General features: G+C 36.3%; 2 protein-coding genes across 4 annotated transcripts in view; one reads left to right on the forward strand and one right to left on the reverse strand.

Moving 5' to 3' along the window:
* The window catches only part of USP14 (ubiquitin specific peptidase 14), a 50,883-nt gene extending 46,185 nt beyond the window's left edge, over nucleotides 1-4,698 (forward strand). For both annotated transcript variants that reach the window (XM_069468530.1, XM_069468532.1), the window contains 3 exons: nucleotides 1,704-1,764; nucleotides 2,834-2,941; nucleotides 3,559-4,698. In XM_069468530.1, the coding sequence (XP_069324631.1) occupies nucleotides 1,704-1,764; nucleotides 2,834-2,941; nucleotides 3,559-3,710 (321 nt within the window). In that variant the 3' untranslated portion in view covers nucleotides 3,711-4,698. The remainder of the gene's footprint in view (nucleotides 1-1,703; nucleotides 1,765-2,833; nucleotides 2,942-3,558) is intronic.
* Nucleotides 4,699-5,238: 540 nt separating this feature from the next.
* Nucleotides 5,239-13,759, reverse strand: part of THOC1 (THO complex subunit 1) — a 63,176-nt gene continuing 54,655 nt past the window's right edge. The window contains exons 19-22 of one of the 2 annotated variants that reach the window (XM_069468528.1): nucleotides 10,991-11,074; nucleotides 8,194-8,341; nucleotides 7,406-7,481; nucleotides 5,239-6,889 (exon numbers count right to left, since the gene is read on the reverse strand). In XM_069468528.1, the coding sequence (XP_069324629.1) occupies nucleotides 6,594-6,889; nucleotides 7,406-7,481; nucleotides 8,194-8,341; nucleotides 10,991-11,074 (604 nt within the window). In that variant the 3' untranslated portion in view covers nucleotides 5,239-6,593. The remainder of the gene's footprint in view (nucleotides 6,890-7,405; nucleotides 7,482-8,193; nucleotides 8,342-10,990; nucleotides 11,075-13,759) is intronic. The other variant, XM_069468529.1, reaches the window with a different exon arrangement.

Here is a 13,759-nt window from a genome sequence, read left to right on the forward strand (position 1 = left end):
TCCTGAATTTATTTATTAGAGTTTTTTCCCCCCCTCTTATTTTTTGGAAGAGATTATATAGAATTGTAGAATTGGTGTTAATTTGTTTTAGACATTTGGTAGAATCTTCTGGTGGAACAGTCTGTGCCTGGAGATTTCATCTTCAGGAGTTTTCAAATTACAAAGTCTATTTCCTTCATAGTTACAGGGCTATTCAAATGATCTGTTTCATATTGGATTTGTTTTGGTAGTTTGCGTTTTTGCAGAATTGATCCGTTTCATTTAGCTTGTCATATTTGTGTGTCGTTGGCACAAGTATTCATTTATTACCCTTTTGAGGTCTGCAGGGTGTGTAGTGAGATCTGTCTCATTTCATTCCTGGTATTGGCAATTTGTGTCTTTTTTTCCTTGCTTGAGAATTGTTAATTTTATTGATCTTTTCAAAGAACTACCTCTATTTTGTTGATTTTCTATATTTTCTGTTTTAAATTTTATTGATTTCTGCTATTTATTTATTTATTTTGCTTTGTGTTTATTTTGTTCTTTTTTCCCTATGTTTGTAAGGTGGGAGATAATTACAAGCTTTCCCTCTTTTCTAATGTATACATTTAGTACTAGAAATTTCCCTTTCAGCAGTGGTTCACTGTATCCCACAAATTTTGATATATTGTATTTTCATTTTCATTCTGTTTCTTGTATTTTATTTCTCTTGAAACTTGCTCTTTGTGGATTATTTAGAAGTGTCTAAGTAATTTTCCTGTTATATTTCTATTGATTTTATTTTGATGCCATTGTGGTGAGAGAGCACATATGTGATTTAAATTCTGTTAAATTTAAATGCAATTGGTATATTTAGACACATTAGTGTTTAAATCTTTTGCTGTTCTGTTTTTTTCTTTTTTTGCCTTCTTGTGGGTTACCTGAACAGTTTTTAGACTGGTATTTTGATTTATATGTTTTCAAATGTATTTCTTTGTATAGCTTTTTTTCATGGTTGCTCTGGATGTTTCATATTATCTACATAAAAAGGTATGGTTAACCTGATTGCCATTTTTTATTGTGGAATCCTTTGACTTCTTGCTTTCCCAGCTATCTTTAAACTGCTGCCATTGCCTTCATTACCATTATCATTTTCAAGAACTGTGTGCCCTATTCCTAGATAAGTTTGATATTTTTTTTAATTAAACACTGAAAGGAATTGAGGCAGTGAGTTCCTACTAGAGGTCATTGTCCAGTTAATCGTGCCTTTTTTCATGTAGGTAAATTTTTGCTGAATAAATATTTCGGTTCATTTGGCTGAAGTGGCGGGTGGCCTTGGCCTAGGGGATTTAATATAAATTGCAATAATTAGACTTTTTTTGAGGCAGTTTTCTTTTACCTAGGTGATTTGATAATATTTTGGTAAAATTAGGGAATTGGGTTTTCCTTTTCTTCCTTAGGGCACTGTTTAACTGTACTGCTGTATTCACTGGTATGTCCTAGGGTTTGAAGTTGGTCATAACATCCAGGGAGTCTGTTACTATACTGTAACAAGATTGTATAAAGTGTGGGACCTCTGAGTTTAGTTTTATGTTAACTGTAGTTATGTCATTTTAGTACTTTGTAAGGTAGACTGTACTTTATCTCAGTGCCTTGCCTTGTATACAGTAAATATTTGTGAAATTGAATACTCAACTGGAGAATACAAATTTCCAAAATCATGACGTGAATATTTTTTCCCTCAGAGTGACAAAAAGAGTAGTCCCCAGAAAGAAGTTAAATATGAGCCTTTTTCTTTTGCTGATGGTAAGTAAAATTTTCATTTTAATTGCGTTATTGTATGTGTGTTTTTTAAGGTAAAATTACTATCTTGCCACATACATTTATTCTGATATGCTTTTATTTATTTATTTATTTATTTATTTATTTATTTATTGAGACAGAGTCTCACTCTGTTGCCCAGGCTAGAGTGAGTGCCGTGGCGTCAGCCTAGCTCACAGCAACCTCAAACTCCTGAGCTCAAGGGATCCTCCTGTCTCAGCCTCCCGAGTAGCTGGGACTACAGGCATGCACCACCATGCCCGGCTAATTTTTTCTATATATATTTTTAGCTGTCCATATAATTTCTTTCTATTTTTAGTAGAGATGGGGGTCTCGCTCTTGCTCAGGCTGGTCTCGAACTCCTGAGCTCAAACGATCCGCCCACCTTGGCCTCCCAGAGTGCTAGGATTACAGGCGTGAGCCACCGCGCCCGGCCCTGATATGCTTTTTTTTTTTTTTTTTTTTTTTTTTTTGAGACAGAGTCTCACTCTGTTGCCCAGGCTAGAGTGAGTGCCGTGGCGTCAGCTTAGCTCACAGCAACCTCAGACTCCTCGGCTTAAGCGATCCTGCCTCAGCCTCCCGAGTAGCTGGGACTACAGGCATGCACCACTATGCCCGGCTAATTTTTTCTATATAGATTTTTAGTTGTCCATATAATGTCTTTCTATTTTTAGTAGAGACGGGGTCTCGCTCAGGCTGGTCTCGAACTCCTGACCTTGAGCAATCCACCCGCCTCGGCCTCCCAGAGTGCTAGGATTACAGGCGTGAGCCACCGCGCCCGGCCCTGATATGCTTTTAAAAAAAAAAAAAAAATTCAGGCTTCTTGAATAATTTACCTTAATATGCCATACAGTAAAATCACTCTCCTTAGTTCTGTGAGTGAGTTATTTCTTAAAACATCAATCATGAATAAACTCTGATTGGACAGTAATAACTTACTGGATCCTAATTAAGTAGTACTTCTCTAAACTGAACTTGAGTTATTTTTCATTGTTACCTAGCTTGAGAAGGCACATTCATTGTCTACTATTAATGGATTTACATCTTTCTTTAGATATTGGCTCCAATAATTGTGGATACTATGACTTACAAGCAGTGCTAACACACCAGGGAAGGTCTAGTTCTTCGGGTCATTATGTGTCATGGGTAAAAAGGAAACAAGGTAAAAAGTCTATTTTTTTTCCAATTGCTAAACAGTGTATTTATTATAAATTTTATATCATTCTGGTTTTCAAACTTTCTGGTCTCAGAACCCCTTTACCTTCTTAATTATTGAGGTCCCAAAGAACTTTATGAGGTTTGTATCTCTTAATATTTACTATATTAGAAATTCAAACAGAAAATAATTCACTTGACAGTAATAAACCCATTACATAGTAACATAAATAACATTTAAAAGATGGTATTTTCTTAAAAAGTATTAGTGAGAAGTGGTTTTGATACACATTTTTGTATCTTTCTGTCGTCTCGCCTACTAGAAGACAGTTGGATTTTCTTGTCAGTTTCTGTATTTAGTCGGTTGCATTATCACACATCACGTAGCCTCTGGAAAATTCCAGAGTCCACTCGAGAGAATGAGGGTGGAAAAGGAAAATAATGCTCTAGGTTGTGTTGTTGAAATAGTTGTAACTCAAGACCCTGTAGCGTCCTGGAGCCTGAACCGCTGGTGTGGCGGATAGAGTGCTGTCAGGCCTCAAGCCACTCAGGGCCTGTTGTGCAGTGAAACTCTGACAGGAATTGTGTGTGGTATTAATTTTATTTTCTTCTTTTGTTATTTAGATGAATGGATTAAATTTGATGATGATAAGGTCAGCATCGTAACACCAGAAGATATCTTGCGGCTCTCTGGTGGTGGAGACTGGCATATCGCTTATGTTCTACTCTATGGGCCTCGCAGAGCTGAAATAATGGAAGAGGAAACTGAACAGTAATCTTCATTTTAGCTATTTATGCTTAGGTGTGAAATAAATGCTATTTGTTGATCATTTCTCTAATGCAGAGCTTTGGAGGAAGACATTTAGATGGTTTTGTTTCCCCTCATGAAACAAAAGAGGGCAGAAGCAGACCACTCTGTGCATCAACCTAAAAAATTGCATAAAAGAGAAAATTATCTTTGGATTGCGTTGCCCTATATAAAAGTGGCAGGAAGACTTTTTTTTTTTTTTTAAAGTTTCTTGCATTAATTTTTTAAAATTCTGAGTTGAAATGCTTTTCAACCATTCCCTTCTGTGATACGTTTTCTTGCTGCCTTCTTCCGTCCAAAATTCAGCAATCAGATGTTTATTGCACACCTATTACCTATTATTTGTTGTTCTCGCATGGTTCAAACCACCATTCAGTAGCTGCCCATAGTTTTGCCTTATCTAATAACAATTTTTCCAGGAAGGTGGAAAAGGAAGTGTTGCTCTCATTGTGTAATTCAGTGCTGCTGTCCAGCCCATGGAAACACGGGCACAATCAAGTATTTGTCCAGCCTTACTGTTGCTGGCTTTTCATGACTTCAAAATAAATTGTGATCAATAGCCTAGCACATTTGATTATACATTTATTGTGTCTCTCTCTGATGTACTATGGATTGTACATTTAACTTTGGAATGGTTTTGTAGTAATCTTAAAAAAAAATGTTGACGAGCTCTAGTTGCTTATTTTTAGAAAATGAGGATATTTAATAAAAAAAAGAAAAAAAAGAGGGATTAACAACTTTTGACCTCAAGTCTTTTGTCTTTTGAGTGTCGGAGCTTGGCTGAAGATTCAGATGTTTAATGCTACATAATTTCTGCAGATGGTTGATATTATTGTGCTGTTAACTGTTGACTGGAAAATATTTATCATCTTTGCCTGCCCATATTCCGTTTAAAATTAAATACAAAGTTGTAAAATTAATAGATTTCTTTGGATGCTGAATGTAGTGATGTTATCAGATTCGTTCCTTGGCTCAGTTGGTGTTTTTCCTCTCTTTTCTCTTGTTAATTCCCAAAATTTAGTATTAGTGATTTTAAAGTAATGGTGGAAAATACCAGGTGTATGAGATATTTCAATGATAGGTTTCTTACATTTTAATACATTCTAATTACTTACTTTGTTTCAGGAGCCTTGATTGCTAGGGAAAGGATAAAGGATAGAATATTGCTAGTTTGTCTCTGATTTTGAGTTAGATATTTATAATCATAAAAGTTTGGGGATTATCATGACGTCTCATATCTTTGCTTATGTTGTTTTAATGCTCTGCAGAGCCTAACACTGATAACTAATTAGATTCCTAGAGAATAATGGCCATTTTCCTCTCAAGTCTGATGTAATCTGAGAACACTAGGGGAGAAAATAAGCATTTCAGGGAAACTTATGTGTAAATAGCTTCCTCACCTAAACTTTGCTGGCAATCAGTACTCTTTTTACTTTGTTGGGTTGGGGGGATGAAGACTAGAATGGGGAAGAACTGTAATGATTTATGTTTGTATGATGCCTGTAACTTTGCAAATTTTTTTATTCACTGTCTCATTTGGTTAGAACAATTTTATGAGGACGTGAATTTAGCAATTAGAATTCAGATTTTCTGATTTGCCGGATGCTGTAGCTACAAGACCAATTGAGGTAGGTTTAGAACAAAGTATATAAGCCTTGTATGGAATGTATTAGAATTTTAAAAATTGTAATTCCTTGTCATTTTAAAAAGCTTGATTTCGTTTTATTTGATCTAAAAAAAATTACTCCAAAGATATTTTTTAAGTAGAAATGGGATTTATACCAGTGTTGTTTTAAACTAATGAGGCTATTTTAATATTCAGCCTTGTGTGTAAGGTGTTTGAGAAGGGAGAGTAGGCCAAAAAATGTCTTGATTCCTGAATGTGCCTTATATGCTGTGCCACTAACACTGAGGCCATTTTAATATTAGAGCTGTGCTAGATCACATTAGTGACATTTAGGCCCAAGCAAGAACATTTACAGTATAGTACACACTCAGTAGCCCTTCTTCACGATTAAAAACAATGATGATCTAATCTTAGAGCCCTAAAGGGAAATGCTTATGTGGGAACAGGAAAAGTAGACGATGTTATCTTGAGTCACTACTGTATAGTGCTTTGCTGTGTACAGGGTGCTTTTACATACATCTCATTTGAACTTCAGAATAATTAAGGTAATTTAAAGTCTTGAGAGGTCAAATAAATTTTGTAAGACTAGATAGATGAGCGAGGTTTTCTTTTAAAGTTGGGGGTCGGCAAACATTTTTTGCAGTGGGCCAGATAACTATTTTAGGCTTTGTAGGCAGTAAAGTGTCTGTTGCGACTGCTTGGCTTCGCTGTGGTAGTGCAACTGGAGCCATACACAATATGAGTGTGTGTGTGTGTGTGGGGGGGGGGGGGTTGAAATAAAACTTTTTAATTGCAAAAACGTGCCGAGCAGACCATAATTTGCCGATCCTCTGCTTTAAAGCATGAATAAGTGAGAATAGAGCAGTCATATGGTTTCAGAAAGTATTATTCTGGGATTTCAGAATAGTTAAATTTTATAACTACTAACAGCATGTAGGAAACTAATTTGGTATAGGAAACAACAAATCCCTAACTGTTGCTTATAAATTTATTTAACAAAAATATATTTGTGATCTTGAGGTCACTTCATATAGGCCATTTTCTGCCACTACCCTCCCATCCTCCCCAAACTCTGGTTTGAGCCAATATGTGTTCTGTTGTTCTTGGAGCACCAGCCAACTGTACAACTGTTATAAAAATGTTTATTGTTTACCAAAACCAGTGACCTCTTATCAAATGCTGCTTGGTTAACAAAATCTTATCAGTTTTAATAAAAAAAAAAAGCTAACTATTTGTCTCATTGTCGTTAGTTAGACTTTCTGCAAGGTCATTTAATCCAGACTTATTCAGTGCATTGATCAGATTCTCGGGTGTGGCATGGACTCCCTCTTGATCTTGCCAGGCAACTAGGAGCTGCTTAGCTCTCATCTTCATGTCTTCACTGTCACACTCAATCTGCCTAATTTCTGAGTCTTTCATTTCCAAATAGGGAGCCAGAACTTTCCATTGTTCACCCAACTTGTTGGCAAATACTTCTATTTGTTCCCCTGTTACAGGTTTGTCTCGCCGAACATCAGGACCTAGAAAACATAGAAAATAAATTACCCACAAAGTACAATGAGAAATGCAATCCTCAGTATACAGCAGACCTGGAATGCTGTGGGGCCAATGGGTTATTAATCACCTTTAATAAGCTTTATTTTAAAGGAAGACAATTCTTTTTTATATTCTCAAGTTGAATACTGCTCTTACAAGCATCATCAATGATCAAAGCTGTTACCTCTATTATAATTATAAAGGCGTTCCCTAAAAAGAGTGGCTCCCCCTCCAGTCCCCAATAAATTAACAGAGGTACTGGTCACCTTCAAATGTAGGTGTCTTCCTTCCCTTTTAAAATACCATTATTTCCAAATATTGTTGCATAAATTACAATATTTTAAAAGTTATGCAGAGTTTTAATTCTTCACTGTAAGTCAGAAACAGAGCTAAGATAAAATGGTAGTTGAGAAGTAGATCAAATTAAATAACGTACCTCTCAACAAAGAACCCCAATCTTTTCCAATTTTGTAAAATAGGTAAGAAAATTCAATTCTTACTTTCATTTTCCTTCAGTAAAGCATCATTATCCTCCTCATCTTCATCCTCACCTGTTTTTATTTCTTCAGAAGGAGGCTAAAAATGAGAAAGACAAATGTTTAAAAGAATGTCAACCTCTGAAGTAAGATAACCGGAGATTCTTTTTGTTCAGATAGGAGTGGCTGAGTGATTCTGAGTACAAGATGCCAGAACCTCACCCGAGAACATTAAATGCGAATGCACATAAGGATCCCAGGGGGCTGCCTCAACCTGCAGACAGAATGAGCAGGGGGAAGACCTCAACTTGGGAAGTAGGGAGGCAGCGAGAAGCCCCGTAACAGGATTTGCAAATATTAATGCCTAGAGTTTAACAAAGGTGGCCTCAGGGAAGACTAGGGAGCAAGTGTCATAAAGTTTTTGAGTAATTTTATTAGATTTTTAGGCACATAGCATTGTTACTACCATATCGTAGTAATACCATTAGGAAACTGTACAGGAAAAAAGAACAGAGTAGAATATGCCTTAGACCCCGTCTTTGATAAAAGACAATATAATGCATAGGCAAGCAGGCAGAATTCATGTCTGAGTTCATAGGTGGATAACAGTTAACACAAAGTACTGTAAACTTGCATTATGTATTTTCTTGTAAATGTATATTCAGATGCATTTTTCCCTCAAAAACATGGGCATTTGTGGATCACTATTCTTTTTCTCACATGATAAACTAAGTTTAGCTCTTTGCTCAAAATAGTGATTTTAAAGACAGTGTCAACTAAAAGGTATGAAAAAATTGATCTGTGTTACTTACTGGTAATTCCTTGGCTAGCTTTATTACCATGTTTTCGAGATATTCTGGCAAACTTTTAAACTGCTGGTTGGTTGGCTGGAAGAAGTGAGGGCTTCTCCTCGCTAACAGTCTCAGGGCTCTCCAACCATAATTTGAATTATTCACAGCCCTATAAAGAGATGTCAATTTTATAATTTATAGTTTTCTATTTCTATATTTCCTTCTCCTTAATATAATTCTGCCATGTGAAATTCTATACTTTAAGGTAAATAGCTCAAAGTACCATTCTTTTCGTTCTAATCCTATTCCTAAAGAACCTCTCAGTATGTAATCCACTTATAAATAGAAACCAACAGTCTGAAGAGGCAGGCTCAGATGCAGCAAACATATTTTAAAAGTTTACATACATTTTGTTTAATTTTAACAATCAATGAGTATGTATTCAATACTGAATAGATGTTGTATATATATATGACAGGAATCATCCATTTGGAAAAAAATAAATTCATAATAGGTATGTACTTACATTCAGTGAGTTGATATCTATACTTGTCATCTGCAGATGTGAGTTTCAGAATATTTTATAAATTAAACATTGAGTTTTGATCATGTTAATTTAATGAATATTCGGGTTTCTATTTTTATAATATCTATAATTAATACCAACCTCAAGGAATAAAAATGTTTCAAATACTAAAAAAGAAACATGCAGTAGCCAGTACAGTAACCAGTGATGTCAAGAACAGAATCCATGAACTGTTCCCTGATGAAGCACAGCAGTAATAGGTTGTAGTAAGGTAAAATAGAAACATGAGAGAAATCCTAAAGATGATGTTCCAGAAACAGGCCATGTTGGTGAAGAATCCAAAGCACACACTTACTCCATTTGAGTTTTTGGAAGCCTCTCCCACCCCATAAATTCACAGATTAGCTATCTGGTTTATGTGGACATCTCTTAAAACTGAGCCTAAATTACCTTTGGGTTGTCCTGGTACCACTGAAGACTTAACAAAACTACCCCCAGACACTGGGGACTCTTCCCAACTGAACACCTGTTATGAGGCTTTGCCTAAACAGTTGAAATTTGATTCTTTTAAGCATTTTCAAAATTCCCTGTCCATATATTTTCTCATTCCCCACAGATCCATACCATTCAAGGTCTTAAACCAATCCTAGAGAACTAACACTTTAAGAAAGAATCCACCTAGTCCTGTGTAACAATGATAAATTAATACTTGTTCAATTAACAGATACTTTTGAGCCAGACACTGGGGTTGTGGAGACACACAGATGATGTGCACCCTCAACACTGAGGCAGAATCATGCTGTAGTGAAAAGCAGGACCCTTGAGGCCAGAATGATTTTCCTGGCTTTGCCATTTACTAGCTGAGAACTTCAATAAATTTAACCTCTGTGCCTTAGTTTCCTTAATGGTGAAATGGTACATGGTAAGTACTTGCTTGGTACCTGACAGAGTCATGGGGACGTGTCGGCAAGCATTATTGACAGGCACACAAGGGACAAGATAATTTCAGACAGTGGTAAGGAAAACATGAGCAATGAGAACCTTGGATGGGGCTAGGCGCTTACGAAACAAACACCACGGGAACACAGTAGAGGAGTCTGGGGAGGGGGGAGCGACCCAGCCAGGGGACTGGAGTGAGAGAACCAGCCACAGGAAGACCTCAGTGAAAAGTGGTTCAAGCAAGTGGAATAGTAAACACAAAGGTCCTGAAAGGAAAAGTTAAAGCAGAGAAAAAAAAAAAAAATGAGCAAAGAGGCAGCTGGAGCTAGGCGTAAGCCAGATCAAAGAGGCCCTGGGAAGGAGTCTGGAACCGGCCCTCACTGTGAGGGGTTAGGCAGGAGACTGGACTTACGCATTTATCTAAAGATCACTGGCTGATACATGGGGCACTGACCACAGAGACCACAGTGACTGTAACAACTCTAGTCACACTGGTCAGGAATATTGTGTGCTAACCACATGCCATGCATGGTTCAAAGTGAATCATCTTATTTAATCCTCAGCATAACCCTGTGAAATTGGGACTGCAACTATTTAACAGATGAGGAAAGGGACATGGGGCTTAAACACCAACTTAGCCCCAGTCGCGCTAGTCAGTATGGTAGAGGAATCAGAACCTACGCATTCTGACAAGAGGGCCCTTGCCCCTAAATCACTACTCTATAATGTCTATTCAAAACCATGAGACTGTATGGTATCACCCAGAAGGTTCTAGATAAAGAGGCTGAGACTAGTCCTGAAGGTACTCCAAAATTTGAGAGGCTGAGGTGCCCTGTGATGGAGACTGAGGCAGAGTGGGTGTTGAGGGGAAGGGCACACAGCAGGAGGGTGGAGCTTCGTGGATGTCAGGAGAAGAAAACATCCTAGGACAGGCCACCTGGCAAATGCTGCTGAGAGGCCAGAGAACAGGTGACCTTGGTAAGAGCTGTTTCAGTGGAGTGACAGGAAAGACAGTCCAGTTGGAGTGGGCTGGCGAGAGACCGGAAGGTGAGGAAATGAAGGCAATAATTACAATGGCTGTTGGGAGATGCTGTACTTTGAAGGGGAGAAAGAGGTCACTGTTGAAGGCAGATGTGGGAGATTTTTCTTATATTTTAAAACAAAGGTGATTTCAAGTCATGCTTTTTAGTCAACAGGAATAAACCTCGAAATCAGGATGTGTAGTAATGTGAACTTGGACCATAAACTCATCTAAGAGGAAACAGTACTATCAACTGGCTCCCTTCATAAGCTTTCTTGTGTATACACAATTCCTAAGAAAAAGTATTGGAGAAAATAAAAAACATTACTTACTTATATTCATTTTCAACCATGTTTTCAGGGTCTGCCTGTTCAATGGCTTCTTCAAAAAACTCCTCCAAAGTTGGCATGTATTCCCTGGGTATTGTAAAATAACTAGTGAGGATCATGTATGTTCTTATAAATGCTCATAAAATAGCAAAGAAGTTTCTAATGGTACTCATACTTTAGTTACAGTTAGATGACTTCAGAACTCAGATTTTTAAGGAGGTTAAAACACTCAAAACTAAAAAAGGGCAATAAATAAAGGGGGTAGTCCAATACTACATAATATATATTATTTGCTATATATTGTATATGATGTAATATACACTGTGTACTATAATGTATGAATATGCTATTCACGAGGGCAGCCGGGGATTTTATAGCATTTGAATTTCAACAACAAATATGAGGTTTTAACATTATGTCTCTTCCATGGGTCCTTTTTTCTTTTAACCACGATTAATTAAATAAAAACTATCAATAATAACCAGGCCATAATGAGATTTTAAGAGTTTAACTTTTAGCTCTTAAATTGTTACCATGGTAGCATGGTTGGTTTTTAATTGCCTCTTTCTTGAATTTGTTTTTAGAAATAAAATTTTAATACAGAGCCAAGCAAAGAAATTAGATCCGAGGATCAGCTCAGAAGACATCTTTGATTAAAACTAGAAAAATGGGCTCTCTAAAGAAAACTCTGGCATTTCAATCTTACAACCTAACATTTCAGTAAAATTACATGCTCCCTAATCAATAAACACTACAGGTTTGTGAAGTTTCTTGTGAGTTTATCATCACTCTTTTCTTCTACATGTCATATGGACAAAACAGGATTCACAATAAAACTCAGCCAGAGCTATTACTGACAAATGTTGTCGAACCATTTGCTAGTTTTAAAATTAGTATATATTTCAAGCAATCAGGACTAATGTAACAAACATGTTTGTATTCACATACCAAGCTTTTACCATGTTTGCTTCAGATTTTTAGAAACACTACAAACACAACTGAGGCTCTTTAATGCATTCTCCTCTCTCCCTAGAGGTAGCCACTATACAGAATTTGGTACTTATTATTCCTGTGCCTGAAAAAAAAAATCTTAAGTATATTTTGTTTTGAATGTTTGTAACTTTCTATTAATAGAATCCTGCTTGTACTCTTCTACGACTTGATTTTCTGAAGTATGCCTATGTTGTACAGTAGTTCTCATCCATTCATTTTCTAATGTATTACATTTTATGAACATGCCACAAGTTATGCATGTCCTGTTCAGAGATACTTAGGCTGTTTTCCTACTTTTTGCTCTGACGATGCTAAATGAACATTCTTGTACCTGTACTCTTGTGGATGAACTAATTTCTTTAGGCACCATGGCCTTCAAACTTCTATTGCAACCCACAGTAAGAAATTCATTTTATTATATTGCAACCCAATATACATAATATATGCAGGTATTTGTGCAGCATAGAAGCTAATGTTTAACAAAAGTATATTTTCTATTTCACTAAAAAATGCTGGTTGAAATTACTAAACTGACTTTACAAACCACCAATGAGTCTCAACCTGAAGTTTTAAAAACACTATTTTAGCATCGCTATTCCCAGGAGTGGAAGGGCTAGGTCTTAGGGTATACACAACTTTCAGACATTGCCAAATTGTCTTTTAAAGTGGCTATACCATTTAGATTCCCACCAGCAGTGCTGGGAAATTATTTTTATCCACAATTCCTATAAAACCTTAGTATTTTAAAATTGCTGAATCTCTTGGCTATGAAACTGCCTGCTGTGGTTTTTAACTGTACTTCTAGTTACTAGCGAAGTTGGGCATCTTTTCAGATTAAGGTTTCTACTTCTGAATATGACTATTCCTTTGTCCATTTTTCTACTGGGTTGACTTTCATATTTAAAAAAAAATTTTAACATTTACTTTCATTTATTTATTTTTTAAAGATAGGGTCTTGCTGTGTTGCCTGGGCTTGGAATGCAGTGGCGCAATCATAGCTTACTGTAACCTCAAATTCTTGGGCTCAAGCGATCCTCTTGCTTCAGCCTCCAGAGCAGCTGGGACTATAGGTGTGCACCACCATGCATAGCTGATTTTTTAAAATTTTTTGTAGAGATAGGGTCTTGCTATATTGCCCAGGCTGGTCTTGAACTCCTGGCCTCAAGTGATCCTCCTGCCTCAGCCTCCCAAAGTGCTGGGATTACAGGCGTGAGCCACCACACCTGGCTTATTCTCATAGATTTGGTGGGAATCTTAATTTTACTTATTAATCTTGCTAGAAGTTTATCTTTTTTCCTAGTCTTAAAAATTTTCTTTTGTTGACCCTCACCATTATTTGTTTGCTATTTTATTGATTTCTAGTCTTATTTTGCTTTCTGCTTCCTTTGAGTGTACTCTGTTCTTCTGAGCCTCAGTGCTGGACTCTTACTTAACTTGGTTAATTTTTATATTTTATTTTTTAAAAAAATATATACACTTAAGGCTATAAATTTTCTTCTTTATTCTGAGTTAGGTCCTCAACATCTGAACATGCAGTATTTTCATTATCATTTGTTTTCTAATTTCTAGTTATCTATGTTTTCTAATTTCCATTATGATTTCTTCTTTGATTATACAGAAGCGTGTTAAGAATTTTTTAAGTACTTTTGTAAGTTTTTGTTATGCATGTATAGCTTACATAAATTTGTGGTTTCTATAAGACCAAACCTATAATTATCTTGTTAAATTCTGAATGTATTATGCTAAATTTTTTTCTACCTGATTTATTAAATACTGAGA

This window comes from Eulemur rufifrons, chromosome 5, assembly GCF_041146395.1.
Source record: "Eulemur rufifrons isolate Redbay chromosome 5, OSU_ERuf_1, whole genome shotgun sequence".
Taxonomy (NCBI): domain Eukaryota; kingdom Metazoa; phylum Chordata; class Mammalia; order Primates; family Lemuridae; genus Eulemur; species Eulemur rufifrons.